General features: G+C 36.4%; 1 protein-coding gene across 5 annotated transcripts in view; it reads left to right on the plus strand.

Moving 5' to 3' along the window:
- The window catches only part of LOC150108743 (twitchin-like), a 2,666,638-nt gene that overhangs the window by 2,635,106 nt on the left and 12,599 nt on the right, over positions 1-18,933 (plus strand). For 4 of the 5 annotated variants that reach the window (XM_090390961.1, XM_090390964.1, XM_090390963.1 and 1 more), the window contains 2 exons: positions 9,462-9,575; positions 18,002-18,249. In XM_090390961.1, coding sequence (XP_090247087.1) covers positions 9,462-9,575; positions 18,002-18,201 — 314 coding nt within the window. In that variant the 3' untranslated portion in view covers positions 18,202-18,249. The remainder of the gene's footprint in view (positions 1-9,461; positions 9,576-18,001; positions 18,250-18,933) is intronic. The other variant, XM_090390962.1, reaches the window with a different exon arrangement.

Genomic DNA, 18,933 nt, shown 5'->3' on the forward strand with positions numbered 1-18,933 from the left:
TTACCCCACTAAGGGGTGCCATTTAGGACTCTAGACCCAACTTTGGTTGCCTTTCTTCAACTTCATTTGTCCAGCGTTAGTGCCCACGTGTTAAGGGGTTACCATATTTCTTGAAAGCAAAATACAGACAAAAACATAAAAAAAAATTGTAAAGAAATATGAAATGTTTACCTTCAAATAGATATTTATTCACATTAATTGTACAATTCATATTTTTGAGAGGAATGAACTTTCTTTTAAAAAGTTATGTCATTTTTTATCGGTTCACTGAACTTCGAGCAATTCACATGTGAATTCACTTTTATTTGAAGGAGACGTTTAGTGTTTTCAGTTAAAAGTCTTTTTCGATCAGCAGACCAAACATCGTTCATTATAGTAAAAACTCTTTCTACTGGTGCTGTTGATCCTGGCAATCAAAAGATAAACTCCATCAGCTTTTCAAAGTTTTGGCATTCACTCCCATTTGTTTTAATCATTTTGAATACCTCAACCCATAAATGAACAACACTTGATGTGGCCTTCTGATATTCTTCTATAATTTTTCTTTCTGATTGCTTGTTTTTCTCAGGTTTATTTTTTAAATCTTGCAGTATTATTTTTATAATTGAAACTTCATCGAAAAGTTTGTCTATGTCTCTTTTTCTTCTTCGGTGCATCACTATGTCAACAACTTCTTTTTTGGAATGTGCTATGGAATTAACAAATTCTGCAGATGCTTCAACATCTGGCCAAAGCTCAAAATCCGGCTTAATTGTATCCAAGAAAACTGCTCTGTACCTTTGAGACTGCTTTCCCACATTTCTAAATAAGAGATACATTTCTCATAAAAATTCAAAATACGCTTTTCAAAATCTTCTTTATTTGCATCTCCTTTGTTGGCATACAGAGATAGCTTTTGCTTGCAAAACTGGGAGATGACTTGTTGTCTCTTCTGGCTATTAATTTTACTTTCAATTCCTTGCACTTCAAAGCTACTTCCGTAGTTGAAATTTCATTTTTTTTTTTTTTTCAAAAGTTGACACAGTTTCTTGAAAAATTTGAGGGCTGCCATGAACAAATAAAGCTAATAATTCACTGAGTGGATTTTCAAAAAAGTCTCTAATTACTTTTGGGCAGGAATTTTCCCACTTTGAAAGGAAGCAAGATTTCAATCTTTCCCAAATCAAAAGAATCCTTTGCAGAGCAGATAGCAGACTTAAAATTTTTATAATACTGTGTGACTATGCCTTTTTGTACTCACAAAATTCTTTTAGTTTTTCTACTCTTACATTCAAAATGTGAAGATTCCCGTATATTTTAATTACAATCATTTCTATATCAACAGGCAGTTGATCAATATCACTCTGTACGCAGTTGTGAACAATATGAGCACAGCACTCAATTCCTAAAAGTTTTCTGATCATTTCTTGTTGTAACTTTGTATGAATGTTAGTTTCACCCTGCTTTCTCATTTCTCCAAAATGTGTACATGTTATCTGCACAGTACAATACAATTTTATTTTCTATACTAATTTTTTTAAAAGTTTCAGTCACGTAGTTAAAATATCTGCTGTCTCTCCTGTTAAATCATCAAATTCTATCAGCCATATTTTAACTCCAAAGTGTGGAACAAATATTCTAGTTAAGACGGTACAAGTTTCATATCTAATCTGTTGGAGGCATATACAGATATAGTAAGAAAATTGGAACTATTTAATTCATTTTATACTTTATTATTATTATTATTATTATTATTATTAAACAAGACCTCATGGAGGCAAAGACTCATCTAGGAGGTCCTTTTATCTCACACACATCTCATCATACCGCACGTCTTAAACACATTCAAACTCCTTGCAGACACCACACTCTCAGGCAAGGCATTCCAATCACTCACAACTCTGCACAAAAAAAAAACTGCCTCTCACTCCCCTACTCACACCCTCTTTATACAGTTTCCAGGGATGACCTCTGGTTCTCCCCTGATCTCCCACTATTCTCTGTAGAACTTCTCCACCATTGATCCTATAACAACCCCTTACCAACTTGTAGGTCTCTATCATATCTCCCCTCTTCCTTCTCTCCACTAGACTCTGCAAATTACATCTTTTCAATCTTTCCTCATATTCGACATTCCAGAGGTCAGAAACTACCTTAGTCAGTCGCCTTTGGACCCTTTCCAACATCTCTTCATCCTTCTGAAAACCAGGTGACCAAATCTGGGCACAATAGTCCATGTGGGGCCTAATCAAAGCCTTATACAATGGAACAAGAATCTCCCTACTTCTACACGTCAGTGTCCTCTGCATCATTCCCAGAAGTCTTTGTGTTGTCTTCACAATTTTGGTGATGTGTCCCTTAAATTTCAGATCCTTATCCATTATCACCCCCAGATCTCTTATTTCCTCTACTTCCAACAATATATTCTCACCAAGCATAAATTCTGCATCCCATCTTTGTTTTCTAAATTTTAAAACCTTACATTTTGCAACATTGAACTCACATCCCCATTTGCTTGCCCAATCACTCAATTTATTCAGGTCTTCTTGCAAGGCCACAACATCTTCACTACTCTTTATGGTTCGTCCCAACTTTGTATCATCTGCAAACAACTGAATATCTCCATCCAAATCTTCGCCAATATCATTACTATACAAGTTAAATAGTAATGGCCCTAAAACAGATCCCTGAGGCACTCCACTAGTGACTTTCCTTTTCCTGGATATTGCACCCCCATACACAACTTGTTGATACCTATCAGATAGCCAGTCTCCAATCCAATGCACTAATCTAATTTCCAACCCCATCTGCTCTAGTTTGACTGTCAACTTATCATGAGGTACTCTATCAAAAGCTTTTGCAAAATCCAAGTATATTACTGTGTATCCTTCTCCTCTGTCCAAGGAAGCAGTCACTTTATTGTAATAAGTAAGTAGATTACTAAAACATGACCTCCCTTTAGCAAAGCTGCAATTACGTTATTAGCTATGGCCTCTGTTTTTGTTCTGGCACTGGAATATTTTGGGACATAAAGTATTGAAATAAGTTTTGACTTGATTTAAAACTTTGATCATGTACAGTTTTGTGAAAAGAAAAGGTAGCTTCTTTAGCTGCATGAGCATAGTCATCAGATTTTGGCTCTTCGTTTTTGAAAAATGCTTTGAGAGTCTTACTAATTTTACTTGCTCTTACAGCCTTTTGATTTTTGAAGTGTCTATGTGTTTGACAATGTCATGCTGGCCACCAAATCCAAGAGAATATTTACTATTGCTCAAAGAACAAAATACAGTGTCACTCTCTTCATTCTTTCTTTTATGAAGTTTTTTCTTTTAATGTAACTTTTGACATCACGGATTATTTTAAATGTCTATAATTAGGGATTATAGGATTACGCTAATAATTAAGGATTACGCTACTCGGCAGTAAGGAATGATGGTGGATTCAGCAGCAGTCGCAAGTGACGTAACGCCAAGTCCTCCGCCATTTAAGAACTCGATTATTAGCAATATCATAAGGGACTTTGTGGCATGCAGTACTTGCGGCATGTATGCTTCTAAGGAATTACATATGTGGTTTGTTAAAGAGAGTGGAGAGCGTATGTGCGCAAAATGCAGGCAGTTGGAGGAAATAACTACATTAGATATATCGATATCCGACTTTGTTGCTCCAGGAACGGAGAATGAATGTAGGAAGACGAGTAGTATGATAGGAGAGAATGAGAAAATAATGGTTGATAGTGTGGAAGGTGTGAGTGACTGTGGAAGTTTAGGAGATGGTTTTGTTTGGGAGAGTGAATTTAGATTAAGAGTGACTGACCTGCAGCGGGAGATAGATGAGTTGAAAGAGGAGGTGGAATGTCTAGTGAATGAGAGCAGAAGTATGAAAGATAAGATTAGGAGAATGGAAGAGATGAATGCAAGGCGAATCAGAGTAGGAGAGAGAGAGAATTTAAGGAGTATGAGTGAGAGGTATGGGGGTGCTAGAAGAGGAGAGATTGGAAACAGTAGAAGAGAAGGAATGAGAGAGAGGTATGGGAATGCTAGCAGACGAGAGGATGAAAACAGTAGGAGAGACGGAATGAGAGAGAGATATGGAAGTGCTAGAAGAGGAGAGAATAGAAACGGTAGGAGAGATGGAATGAGAGAGAGGTATGGGAATGCTAGAAGACGAGCGGATGGAAACAGTAGTAGGAGAGACAGAATGAGAGAGGGATATGGAAGTGCTAGAAGTGGAGAAAATGGAAACAGTAGGAGAGAGGGAATGAGAGAGATGTATGGGAGTGCTAGAAGAGGAGAGAATGGAAACAGTAGAAGAGAGAGGTATGGGAATGAAAGAAGAGGAGAGAATGGAAACAATAGGAGCGATGGAATGGTAAGAGGTATAATGTATGGTGACTCAATGATCTGTGGTGTTCAGGATAGGATGCGTGAGGAGTGTTTGCCAGGAGGAACAATAGAAAGGGTGGCTATGGCAATTAAGAGAAGTGAAAGGGTGGATGAGATGATTGTGATGGTAGGAACGAATGACTTGAGTGGTAATGTAAGTCGGGCAGCGAGAGATATGAGATTTTTGCTTGAGACTGTACGGAAGAAGACAGAGAGAGGAAAAATAGTGTGCGTGTTGCCTAGGTATGATAATGATGAGCTGAGCAGAAGAGCGGTGATATTGAATGGCATAATAGCGAGAATGTGTGACAAGAGAGGACTGGTATATGTGGATGCTTGGAGTGCGTTTGAGGAAAGAGAGGAGTTGTTTGCGAGAGACCGTTTGCATTTGAATGAGGAAGGACGTAGGCATCTGGAGAGATTGCTGTTCTGAACGAGTCAGTGTGTCCCAGGGAGGATGATAGCAGGGGTGGCCTCTTGTGGGAATGGATACTTGGGAGAAGGGAGACAATGTCAGGTAAGACTGAGTCCAGTGGAGTCTAGAAGGGATAATGCTGGGTATAGAAACAATGGCATTTATATGCTGTATACTAATGCCAGGAGTATCCGGAATAAGGGAGAGGAATTGGTGGCGCAGATAGCATCAGCCTGGCGAAAAATTATTGCGATCACTGAGACGTGGTTGACAGAAGAGGATATAAAAACAGGTATAGAAGTCACTGGGTATAGCATTTTTCGCCAGGATAGGAGGGGAAAGCGTGGTGGTGGGGTGCTGCTTATGATAAGTGATGACCTATGTCCTCTAAGAGTGGAGAATTTGGAAGGTAGTGAGACAAATGATTTTGAGAGCGTATGGTGTGAGGTAGAGGTAGGCAAGACAGGATATTTAGTGGGGTGTTGCTACAGACCCAGGAGCACAGAGGATGGGGACCAGGAGATGTTAGACAGCTAAGTTTGGCAAGTGCAAGAAGAATGATTGTTATGGGAGATTTTAACTTCAGTAGTATAAATTGGAGAGAGGAAGATGCATGTAACAATAGGGGAATGGAATTTCTAGAATTCTTGAGGGACAAATGTCTTAGGCAACATGTAACAGAGGGAACAAGAGGTTCAAAAATTTTGGATTTGGTTATAGCATCAGAAGAGTTGATAATAACTGAGTTGACGTCTCTCCCACCAGTTGGAGAGAGTGACCATATGGTTTTGACTTGGAAAATGAATAGACATGCAGGAGTATCAAAGAGACGGGAACTTATGTGGAATTATAAGGCAGGTGATTATAATAGTCTTAGACGTCAACTTCGGGAAGTTTCATGGAGGGAGGAATTGGAAGGCCGGGATATCACCAGTGCGTAGGAAATTGTGAAAGAATATTTGTTATCAGCAATGGTAAGTTGTATACCACGAGTGAAGAAGAGGGCGCAATTTGGAGTAAAGTGGATGACAAACAATATTAAACAGGAATTGCATGCGAAAAAGAGGCTATGGAAGAGATATAAGGAGACAGGTGAAGAGATGCATGAGGAATATAAGACACAGGCCAGAAGAGTGACTCGTGTGGTAAGGAAAGCGAAACTGGAATATGAGAGGAGATTGGCCCTAAGATCCAAAGAAAATCATAGGGAATTTTTTAGCTATGTGGCCAGTAGGAGGAGAAATGACTGTGGAAGAATGATATTGTGGGATAAAAATGGGAATAGAGTGACTGATGCAGAGGACATAGTGTAATTGTTCAATGAACACTTTATTGGAGTATTTCATCCTAGAGGAGTCAGTTTTAATGCTAGAGGGATAGGACTGGTACGAGGTCTGGAGGTACAGGAGGAGAGTGTGTTTCAGATACTGAGTACTCTGGATGTCATTAAAGCTGTGGGACTGGATGGTATTTCGCCACGAGTTTTGAGAGAATGTGCTAGGGAATTGACAATACCTTTAACGTGGCTTTTAAATGAAAGTCTGGCTTTGGCAAAGGTGCCCAGGGAATGGAAGGAAGGTAAGATAGTGCCATTGCATAAGGGTGGTAACAGACTGGAAGTGTCTAATTATAGGCCAGTCTGTGTGTCATCAGTAGTTGTTAAGATCTTGGAGAAAGTAGTGAGGGACCGTGTACAGCATTGGGCAGATGAGGGTAATGTTATCTGTGAGAATCAACATGGATTTGTGAAAGGACGCTCTTGTTTTAGCAATATGCTAGCCTTTTATAATAAAGTTACAAGAGCATTAGATGAGGGAAAGGCATATACTGCAATTTTCTTAGACTTGGCGAAGGCATTTGACAGGGTGCCACATGATAAGCTGATATTTAAGTTGCAGCACATGGGTCTGGATGTCAGATTGGTCAACTGGATTCAGGATTGGCTGTCTGATAGGTATCAGAGAGTTGTGTATGGTGGAGCAGTTTCCAGGAGGCAGAGGGTTACAAGTGGGGTCCCACAGGGCTCAGTACTAGGACCTATATTGTTTAACCTTTATATCAATGACATAGCCAGTGTATTTCAGGGGGATATTCAGTTGTTTGCGGATGATGCGAAGCTTGGAAGGATTATTAGTAATAGTGCAGATGTGGTAGCCCTGCAAGAGGATTTAAATAAGCTAGATAGATGGGCAAATGAATGGGGGTGTCAGTTTAATGCAGCAAAATGCAAGGTCTTGAGGTTTGGGAAACATCGATGGGATGCTGCATACTCTATGGGAGGAGTTATACTGGAGGAAGTAGGGGAGACAAGAGATCTGGGGTTGATGATTGATAGAAACCTGAAGTTTAGGGGACATATTGCAAAGGTGGTGAAGGTAACACAGAGGATTGCTGCTATTATGAGAAGGACACTGACCTGCAGAGATAAGAGGGTTATCATTCCGTTGTATAAGTCTCTGATCAGACCACACTTGGACTATTGTTCTCAGATTTGGTCCCCAGGATTTGAAGGGGATAAATTAACCGTGGAAAGGATACAAAGACGGATGACAAAGATGGTTTCAGGACTGTACAAGGATAGTTATGAGGATCGGCTGAGAGAATGTGGACTGCAGAGTTTGGTGGATAGAAGAAGGAGAGGTGATATGATTGAGACTTTTAAACTGTTGAGAGGTGGTTACAGGGTTGACACTGGGGAGTTCTTTCGCTTGGTTGATCAGCGGGAAGGAGTGATGACAAGAGGCCATCCCTGGAAGTTACGAAAGGAAACTGTGAGCAAGAGGGTAAGGAGTGGTTTCTTTGTGTGGAGGGTGGTTGAGCCGTGGAATGCATTGCCTGATGGAGTGGTGGGAGCGAGAACAGTCAGTGGGTTTAAGGAGTGGTATGATAAACTTTGTGTTTCTCAGAGGGGGACTTCCCCTCGATGAGTCTTGACAGACTTTGTCTTAGAAAGGACCTCCCTCGATGAGTCTTTTGACTCCTTGGAGGCCTGAATAATAATATTAATAATAATAAAATTAGATCAATTGCCAACGTCATGCATTTTATCTGAATATTCACAATATGACTGTGCACAACACCAAATGCATGACATAATACAACTGAAACTGTAGGAATAGTAAGGGGGGATTGGAGAAGGAGTAGGGACATACGTGCAGGAATTGGATCGGGTGATTCATGTGATATAATAAAGATCTGTATTTAAGTTTTGTAGATCTGGAAAAGGCATATGATAAGGTGCCAAGAGAAAAGCTATTCAAAACACTACAGTTATATGGCATTATATCAAGCGATACTTAATCTTTATTTGAGTTGTAAGTCAGCAGTTAGAATTGAAGGAAGTACAGGAAGATGGTTTAATGTTAAATCAGGTGTCAGACAAGGATATACATTATCCCCTCTGTTATTCATTATCTATATGGATCACATTATGGAGGAAAGTGGTATTAAACCTGATATCAAAATTGGAGATGTTAATCTCACTCTCTGCTTTATACAGATGATGATTCTAAATAAATCTGCTATAAGTCTGCAAGATTCCCTGACTAAATTGAATAACTGTTGTAATAGATATGGTATGAAGGTCAGCAATAACAAGAGAAAGACAAAGACAATGAAAATAGGCAGAAGCATTGAAAATATCAACTGCATTGTGAATGGAGAACCTATAGAACAAGTAAAACATTTCAGTTACTTGGGCACGATTTTTAGTGAAGATGGTAAATTAAATATGGAAATAGACAACAGAATCAACAAAGCTGGTATGGTAGAAAGTCTACTGAATAAATTTATACGGAATAAGAGAGAAATTAGTCAAAACACTAAATTAGCTGTATACAAGACTGTTCAAACCAATTTTAACTTATGGATCTGAGAGCTGGGACAGAAGTAAAACACTTGACCGAAGACTTGAGACTGCAGATATGAGAATCCTGAGAAAGATTATGGAATGAACAGATAGAATCAATAGCAGTATCGTATTAAAAATGAGGATATTAGGAAAGAACTTGATATTGTCAGCATCAGGGATGCAGTAGCAGACCTAATCTTAGGTGGTATGGTCTTTTAAATAGAATGGAAGAGGAAAGATTAGCAAAACAAGTATTCTCTGCAAGGTTGACAGGAAAAAGACCCAGAGGAAGACCAAAATATAGGTGGATTTATACTGTAAAAAGTGCCTTAGAAGATAGAAATATAAGATCTGACAATGTTGGAGTCTGGCAGGTAATAGAGTGATTTGGATGGAAATTGTAGATAGTACACCCCTGTACATCCCTTGAGGGCACATAGCAGGAATTTGATGATGATTCATGTGATTCCCACTTATATGTAACAAAAATTCCCACAAAAATTGTTTTTGTGTTGTTTTATTTTTCCTCTTACCATTAAAAAAAAAAAAAAAAATAGGACATTTCGTTTATTTTACCAAAATTCAGTACAGGGCGTTTAAAATACAAACTGCCTGTACTAAATACGGACATATGGTAACCCTATGCATGTGCATATCTTTTGTAGTCCCTGATGATGCCAATGTAATTCCTGAAATATAGGAAAGTATTAATTAAAGTTTTTATAATCAATATGTTTGTATGCATTGCTATTTTCCAAAAAAATAATAGTAATGAGTAACCAAAAAAAAAAGTATCTACCAGAAATTTAATATTTATTTTATTTTTTTATAGTACCCAGTGAAGAAATAAAGGGACCAGGCTTTGCCTGCTTTCCACAGTCACTAACTTTGCATGAAAGTCAAGCAGCCACCTTCACTGCAGAAACACTGAAAGAATGTGAAAAGCGTAAGTTTTTAAAGCAAAACAAATATATGGTGTTGTTTTGGCTGCTGTTGTAGCTTCCAGTTCTGTATACAGCTTCTTCATTTTAAAATAACATATAACATTTAACTCTCATTATTATGATTTTTATGGCCATATAAACATCTTTATTTCATGAAGATTTCATACTACTAATTTACTAATTCTAATAATAAAAAAATTATGCAGTCGATTAGAAAGAATGACATGAACTGAATCCACAGCTGGCTCTTAGCAGATGAAACAGAAGCATTTATCTAGGGTGACAAAATTTTTTCAGCTTCTAAGGACAGCAAACTGTTCTTTAATAATTCTATCTTTCACTGCTTAACACTGTTTAGCTTTCATCATGAAAAAAGTATGGAGAGTACTACTAGTAGTAGTATTCGAATATTAATGAAAAAAAAAAAAAAACTTAATTATTCAATATTTTGTCTTGACATTGAGGTCATCTTCTAGGATATGTACATAGATGCAGGAATACTCCCATCATATGATGCATTAGGTTCCAGACCACCATCATATCATCATATAGTGAATCTGAAATGAAGATGAAATATAGCAAATTTCATCATATAGTGAATCTTTGCCTTTTTTTTTTTTCTGTTGTAGATGCATATAATGATTTAATAACATTTTAAACTATCACATATCTGCAAAATTGATGTAAGTAAAATATTTATTTGTATCAGTTTCCCCCTTCTGTTTCTGCATAACAACTGATGTAAATAATTATTTTATTTACATTAGTTGTTATACAAATGAAAAATTTAGAATAATTTTTGCAAATGAAAAATTTTCACCAAATGGAAATTTTTTATGTTTATTGTATATTATATTTATGTGTATATTATAGGTATATTATGTTTATTGAATACAGAGATAGGTCACAGGCTAATTTTACCTTGCAACTGTAGTAGTTAATAATATCAGGGCTGCCGAGAGGGGGTGACATCTGAGACTTTTGTCACGGGTCCAGCATCGAAAAGGGCCCAATCGTCAGTCCCCAACATGTCACATAACTGTGTTTATAATGCATGGTTTAATTCTCATAATAATACAATGATAAAGGATAATGGCATATCGAGAATGATACTGTGTTTTGTTTTAGACAGACGTCTGCGCTCTTTAGCGTAGCCATCTGTAGATTTTTAAAATTCTATGGTCAGTTTAACAATACGTCTTATATATATATATATTTTTTTTAACATTTTACGACCAAAAATATGTATAATTTAAATAGTCTAATGAAACACAAAGTACGGTCCCTAGAAAAGGAAAAATGCAGAAAGGCCAAGCTACTGAAACCACTTAACATTCCTAAAAAGGTGTAGGGATTTCTCTATCATCCCTAAATTCCTTATCATCAAAGGACATATTCAATCCATACAAGCCAAAAGAATTTACCAAAGGACTTCATTGGCACTACTCAGAGAAAGAATCCAACACATCAGGTACGAATTGAATATAAGTGATGTTAATTGCTGCAACTATTTTGATGACATTTCTAATAGTCTAGATTACATGACCTGGAATTTCCAGTTAAATAAAGTCAAACAAATTAGAAAATTTGAAGAACTTTACAAGAAAAAATACCAGACACACAAAGGCCTCCCAGATAACAAAGTGATTTTCAACATATCGAATCACTGCCTTTCCAAACATGAATCAGATATCCTAAAGAAAGGTTTTAACTTTTCAGTCAATCCAAATTACATTCCTAAAATGGACTTTATGTGTGGAATTGAAAAAAGTCTCTACCCGCTACCACAAGCTGTAGCCAACGATATTAGATTCCAAAGCACGATCATCCTAGCAACAGCAAAACAACCAAAACTTAATACCACTCCATATGATAGGAAAGCTATTCGGAACTTGAGGAAGAACAAAGAAACAATAATAACTAAAGTGGACAAGGGGAATGCCACCATCATTCTAAACTCAAAAGACTATTTCAAGAAGTTAAACGACTTACTATCAGACAGTTTCACGTACAAAATCCTCAACAAAGATCCTACCATGAAGAACCATAATGAGACAAACTTCCTGATCCGTAATATGAATACCATATTAGCACATCAATTTTCAACTTTGAACCACACTATAGACTGGGATAACAGCTCTATGCCCTGCGTAGACGAAGATTATAGACATTGTTCCATTTTATAAATGTCCAGGTGTGTATAATATTCCATGCACTTGCAGTCTTTACTACATTGGACAAACTTCGAGAAGCCTAGAAATAAGACAGAAAGAACATGTTTGCGATGTAAATCCCAACAGAATGATCACCTCCAGATTAGCACATCACTTTTCAACTTCGAACCACACTATAGACTGGGATAACAGCTCTATGATGAAGATTACAAACATTATTTAAAGAAGCAGCAGTAGTGCTACATACAGGCAGCAACCTAAACAGAAATCAAGGGGCCATACTGAACGATACTTGGAAAAATCTAATTAATTCCCTCAGTTCATCAGAACTACAGTACGCAAATAGTCATATTACGTGTTTGCATGTAATGTGTGCTCATGATATTTAGTAGAAAGTCACAATTCATACAGGCATGTCACGTTCGCGTGACATGCCTGTATGAATTGCTTTTTGACATGCCGGTACTAGTGTTTTTTGTATTCTTAAACCTTTTTTACATTTATCATTTTTTTGTACTGTGCAAGCCTTGAAAAAGCTAGTCAGTTACTAACGAAACAAGTAGGCAATATTGTACGAACATACGTATGAATTAAAAATCTATGGTCAGTTTAACCATACATCTTATATATATATGGAAATATACAGTTTTCAAATAAATGTTCGTTTCATTATCAAAGTCTTGATATGTGGCCTCAAGGGATATGCGGGATACCATGATAGTACTACATAATTAGTTTATTATTATTATTAGACCTCTAAGGAGTCAAGGACTCATTGAGGGAGGCCATATATCATCCACACCGGCTGTAATACTTTCTCTTAAACTCATTCACAGTAGATGCACTCACTACTTCAACAAGCAGACTGTTCCACCCATTCATGGTTCTATGAGAGAAAATCTAGCTCTCATCCCTTCTTAATACTCACAAACTTAACTTCAACAGATGTACCCTTGTCCTCTTCCCACCTTCCATATAATGAAAAATGTTATCACCCAATATCTTATAGCACCTTCTCAAAAGTTTATAGACCTCTGTCATTTCACTCCTCTTTCTTCCTGTCTACCAGTGTCAGCAGTCCACATACTCTGTCTATCCTCATAATCTATATTCCATAATTCCGATATTATCATCTTTGTAACTTCTTTGCAGCCTTTCTGCAAACACACCAGAAAAATCAACACACAGCAGTCCAGGTATGGCTGTATCAAAGCCTTATAAAGAGGCAAAAATGACTTCTATATCCTTACATGTCAATGTTCGTTTCAATATTGCAATTATCATTTTGTTAAGTGATTTTTGAACTTCAACTTTCTATCAACCATAATCCCAAGATCTCTAGCCTCGTCAGTTACTTCAGGCATAATTCCACCAATAAAATATGCTGTTGGATATCGCATCATGCCAAAGTACATAATTTTATGTTTACTAACGTTCAGTTGATAGCCATTATTGTTTGCCCACACTTCCAGCCTGTTCAAATAAACATGTAAATGCATATCTGTAGCATTTCTGACTGCCCTGCCTATCTTTGCATCATCATCATCATCGGCAAACAAATGAAGCTATAGTTGGTGAATTGAATGGTGGAGGCAGGGAGTTGTAGAGTAGGTGTCCTCCCTCGATGAGTCTTTGGACTCCTTGGAGATGTCACATAATAATAATAATAATCATAATAATGAAGATCTCCTGTCAGTCCTTTTCCAGTATTGTTAATATGTAGATTAAACCACAATGATCCAAAGACTGATTCCTGGGTCACACCACTAGTCACCTTAAATCGGGCAGATTTTCTTTGTCATATACCACTTTCTGATACCTGTCCATAAGCTATTTATATTCCATTCCAATATTCTATAGTTTATGCAACAGCCTTTTATGTGGTATCCTATCAAATACCTTAGCATAGCACAACAGTATCACAGTGTATCCATTCCCTTTGTCTGGCTCTGCCGTAACATTATTATAAAATATGAACAAACATGCTATTATTGAAGTTTACATTATTATTATTATTATTACTACCCAAGGCCCCATGGAGTCAAAGACTCATCTAGGAGGTCCTTTTATCATACACACAGCTCATCATACCATGCTTTAAACACACTCAAATTCTCTGCAGATACCACACTCTCAGGTAAGGCATTCCAATCCTTCACAACTCTGCACACATCTAATATCAAAAATTTCCTTCAAATTAATCTGCTATTTGTCAGCACTCCAATATTGTCACATCTTATATATATTGGTCTTCTGAGGCACTTTGAACTGCATCAATCCATCTAGTTCTTGTTTTTCCACTGGGTATTTTTCCTGCTATCTTGGATCAAAGTTTAAGTGATCATACCACTTGGATTAGTTCTGTTCAGACATTTCTGAATGCCAACAATGTTGAGATCCTCTCTAATATCCTCATTTTTAATATGAAGCTATAATTGTAAATGAATCTGTTTACTCCCCTAATTTTTCTCAAAAACGTATATGTGTTGTCTCTAGTCTATGAAAGAATGTTTTCTTTCTAATGCATTCCTCAGATTCATAAGTTAACACTGGTTTGAATACTGTCTTGTATCATTTAGTGTTATTATTATCATTAACATTCGACCTCCATGGAGTCAGAGACTCATTGTGGGAGGTCACACTATTGCACACAATGCTCATCCAACCGTGCCTTAAACTGATTCAGTGTGTCTACACCCACAACACACTCAGGCAATGCATTCCACTCACCAACCACCCTCTATGCAAAAAACCTACTCCTTACTCCTCTGTTCACACCCTCCTTATACAGTTTCCAGTGATGGCTCCTTGTCTACTCCCCTCTCCCATTCTATGAAAAATTTCTTCCATGTCGACCCAATAACAACCCCTGACTAACTTATATGTCTCAATCATATTTCTCCCTATTCACGAGGCTCTACAACTTACATTCTCTCAATCTGTCCTCATACTCCACATTCCAATGACCATTGACTATCTTTGTGAATCTTCTCTGGACCCTTTCCAACATATCCTAGTTACCATGAAAACCCATCAACCAAATCTGAGCACAATTATTCATATGAGACCTGATCAAGGCCTTATGCAATGGAATCATAACCTCTCTATTTCTGCATGTCAGGGTTCTCCGCATCATTGTCATTATCTGATGTGATGTCTTCACAACTTGTGCAGTGTTTTGGCTGATTTCTCTCTTATTGCATATAACTTGATTCAGTTGGCTCTCCACTATATCAGCTTTGATTACTTTATTGCTGGATTTTTTTTTTTTTTTCATATTAAATTTGCCATCCTCACTAAAAATCTGCCTAAATAGATGAAATACTTTACTTGTGCTATACGTTCTCCATTGAGCAACCAGGTGATGTTTTGCATTTTTCTGCCTGTTTGAATTGGTTATTGTCACTTTTTTTTTGCCAGTTTTTATATCAAATTTATTACAGAAGCTATTCACCCTAGTTAGAAAGAATCTTGAAGAGAGTATAACATCATCTTCAGAAAGCAAAAGAGATTAGGTTAATATCTCCAATAGTTTGATGCTGTTGTCCTTCATAACATGATCCATATAGATGATGACATAACAGTGGAATAGTTGTCTTGTCCTGATTACAGGTATAAGACAAGTATGATCGAGTGCATACTTGTCTTATACCTGATTTTATATCAGCCCATCTTCTGCTATTCCCTTAAGTTCTAACCACCAACTTACATCTTGTATAAGATTATATATAATAATGTTCCATTTACCACATATAACTGTAGAGCATTCTAAAAAGCTTTTCTCTTGGCACTTTGCTGCATGCCTCTTCCAGGTCCATAAACTTAAATACAACCTTGTTGAATCTCATGATTTCTCAGAGATTTTGTTCTTCCCCAAGTTTCTTTTCCATAATTTTTCTTAGTTACTTTTCAAGTATGGTTGCATAAATCTTACCTGGAACACCCAGAAGGGAAATTCCTCTGCAGTTTTCACATTCAGTTTTATTTCTCTTATTATAAATGGAAATTATGAGCTCTACTTGAGTCATCCAGAATTTTGCTTGTGACCAGGCCTTATAAACTATAGCCACTAGTGGTAAAATGTTTTGCCTCCATATTTGAGTAGCTTTGGTCAAATATCATCTACTCCAGCTGCTTTTCACATTTCAGGTGTCCGATTGCTTTTTTTCTACCTCAAGTACTGATGTGTAGTCCTCATTACAATCCTCTTGAATATATTTTCATATTTCTACTATTGGCCTGTCACTACGTATTTCCTTTAAACAATCTTTTGAATTAATTACTAAAGATTTCCAGAATATCTTTATCTTCATTTTTATATCATTTTTCTCATCCATGATTCTTTTTATAATACTCTTTCCCAAATATGTATGTAAGCTTCCTGAACAGCCTCTTAAACATTTTCTACCTTTGTGATACTTATCCTCTGCATGCTTACCAAAGTCTTCCCGTACTTTTACATAGCTTACATTTCTTACATTTTTCACTGTATGTTCTCAGGAAATCTGCTGATTTATTTGCTAGGAAATTTTGATGTGCTTTCTTCTTTTCTAAGATTTCTTCTTTAACTTCTTAAGTACACCATGAAGGACAGACATCAACCTCATCACATGCCTCCTTGACTGAATCAGTCACTGCTTTCTTCAGTTTTCTACTGAGATTTTGAGGTGTGGTTCTTGTTTTCAAACTGTTTCATTTTTTTTCTCCAATAATATTTGCATACTTGAGTCTACAGTTCACCTCTCAAATCTGCTTGACTTTGATCCTTTTTAAAACTTCCTTAACATATTTTGATCCTGCTCAAAACTGAATAGGGCCTGTTTCAAATTCCCTGTGTCCTCTTGTATCCTGAATCAGCATGATGATGTGACTACTACAATAACACAGTCAATATGGCTTTTCATATGTCTTGTATTTTCCCTCCATGTGAATTTGGGCATAGGTTTAAGGTGCACCATCAACATGGATATATCATGATGGTGTTGGTGATGACTAATCCATCTCCTGAACAGAAATATAGCTGGTACTTACCATTATTATTAGCTTTGCTAGCATAAGATTTCATATGATGCTCTGAAAGTTGGAGGATAGCATCATAAGGATTGAAAGTGATGTGGGTCCCTACTTCAGTTTCAGTCCTCATCTAGGAGGATTTTGGTATACTGTATATGCTTGCAAATGAGCAGAATTTCATTGTTGCTGATTTTATGGTTGGGGAATTTAAAATGCAACAATAAAATGTAGTACATTCATTTAGTTGGTTGGAGGGGGGGGGCAGATATTGAAGAATATATAGAAGATAAGAGACCTGAAAGTGACTATAGATAATGAATTGAAATGAGAGCCCACATTTCAGGTCACTACAAAACAGATAACAGCAATGATGAAGAGGGCCCTTATATGCAGAAATCAAGAAGCTATGGCTCTACCAATCCTTATGACTACTACACTCCGATTGATCACATGGTTTTCCAGAAGGTTAAGAGACTTTGGAAATGATCAAGAGAAGAGTAACGAAGGCTGTATCAGAACAGAGAGTTGTGGAGTAGGTGCCCTCCCTTTATGAGTCTTTGGACTCCCTGGAGGTGTTATGTAATAATAATAATAATAGTTTTCTCCATACAGTAACTCCCATCTACTTGTAGTTTTCTTCCTTCTTAAAATGAAGAACTGCTGCTACCACAAGCAGGCCTGCTATAAAGATGTTCTTGTATAATTACAGCATTCCTATTTATGGTAGCAGAGGATCAAGTAGCAATAGTGCTGCATGTAATGCACTCAGTGTTGTAAATCATAGATGTACATCTTGGTATCCATGAGTCATTAGTTTCAAAGAAAAAAAGTCTCAGAAACTATTGAATCCCCATAAACAGAAGCAGCAAAGACTAATGGAAGGCATCAGTATAGTGGAAAATTGCTCTTATTACAATAATAGCAAAAAGGATTCCTTATATACTATTTTCTTAAAGACTGAAGTGCAAATTAAAATGTTTGACATTTTCTTGTTGAAAACAAAGTAAACAGAAAAAATGTAGGACTTATTTCTTCTGAAAACAAACAGAATAAACTTAAAATATGCACTGAAACAGTGGATCATATTGTAATATAACAAAATGTTACAGAAATCAATATTTCCTGTATAAAATTGTGTTAATTTGTAATATTAGTTTTTTTGATTCTTTCTTTTGTATTAATTATTTTATTGCATACAAGTTTATTATTATAATAAATTAATAAAATTGATACATTTCCAGTGTTGTGGATGAAGGATGGAAAGCCATTGGAGGAAAAAAGTACACATCATCAGATTACAAAATCTGGAAAAACATACACATTAACAATTTCAAAATGTGAAATTACTGATGTTGGGCAATATACTGTCTGTGCTATTAATGCCTCAGGTGAAAGTTCAGCTACATTTTCTCTAAATATTCTTACAGAGAGTGATCTTTAATAGCTATGCATATATAAATAATTTTCAAGGAGGAATCAATGGTCAGTGGTGAGTTTTTTTTATTTTCTTTCTTTCTTTTTTTTTTTCCTTGCTGTTATGTTTCTTATTTTTATAATTAATATCATTGTTATAAATCATTGTTAAATCATTATTGTTGTTAAAATCATGATTATATGATTTTATAGATGTCACTAATTTATCAATGAAAATGCAATCTAATCCTTTAAAATGTCTGTGAGTTAAAGTTCTGCTTTAGAAGAATTCAATCCTTTAGTACTTATCTGTCACTGGGCAGTGCATAGCATCCTTTCCCACTACTCATGAAAGTAAGAAACTCCTTATTCCCTTTTATTACTGATTTTTCTGCTCTTCTTCCATAGATGCCTCCTTGTACAGTCTTGCAAAATATACTCTGACAAAAATACCCTTATCTGGTAATATTCACCAAATTGTCCTCACTCACTGCCCTTCCTGTAAGTCTGAAAGGGAAAAAAAAAGATTAAATAATCGTTTAATTAAATAATTAAATGTGATTTAGCCACACAAGGCACTTTTTTTGTCCCTTTTTATTTCAGATAATTCTGATGTTAAGAAACTTTATCAACTGTTTGTAATGAGCATATTTTTTATATTTTTTTTACATTTTTGTGTATCTTTTTTTTTGCAAACTTTAATCGTTTGCACTGATTATAGTTTGCACTATAATCAGTGCAAACTCAGCACTAATTATAA

This window comes from Typopeltis vanoorti, chromosome 3 (genome assembly GCF_054136105.1).
Source record: "Typopeltis vanoorti isolate ZY-2024b chromosome 3, IOZ_Tvanoo_1.0, whole genome shotgun sequence".
In the NCBI taxonomy this organism is placed as follows: Eukaryota; Metazoa; Arthropoda; class Arachnida; order Uropygi; family Thelyphonidae; genus Typopeltis; species Typopeltis vanoorti.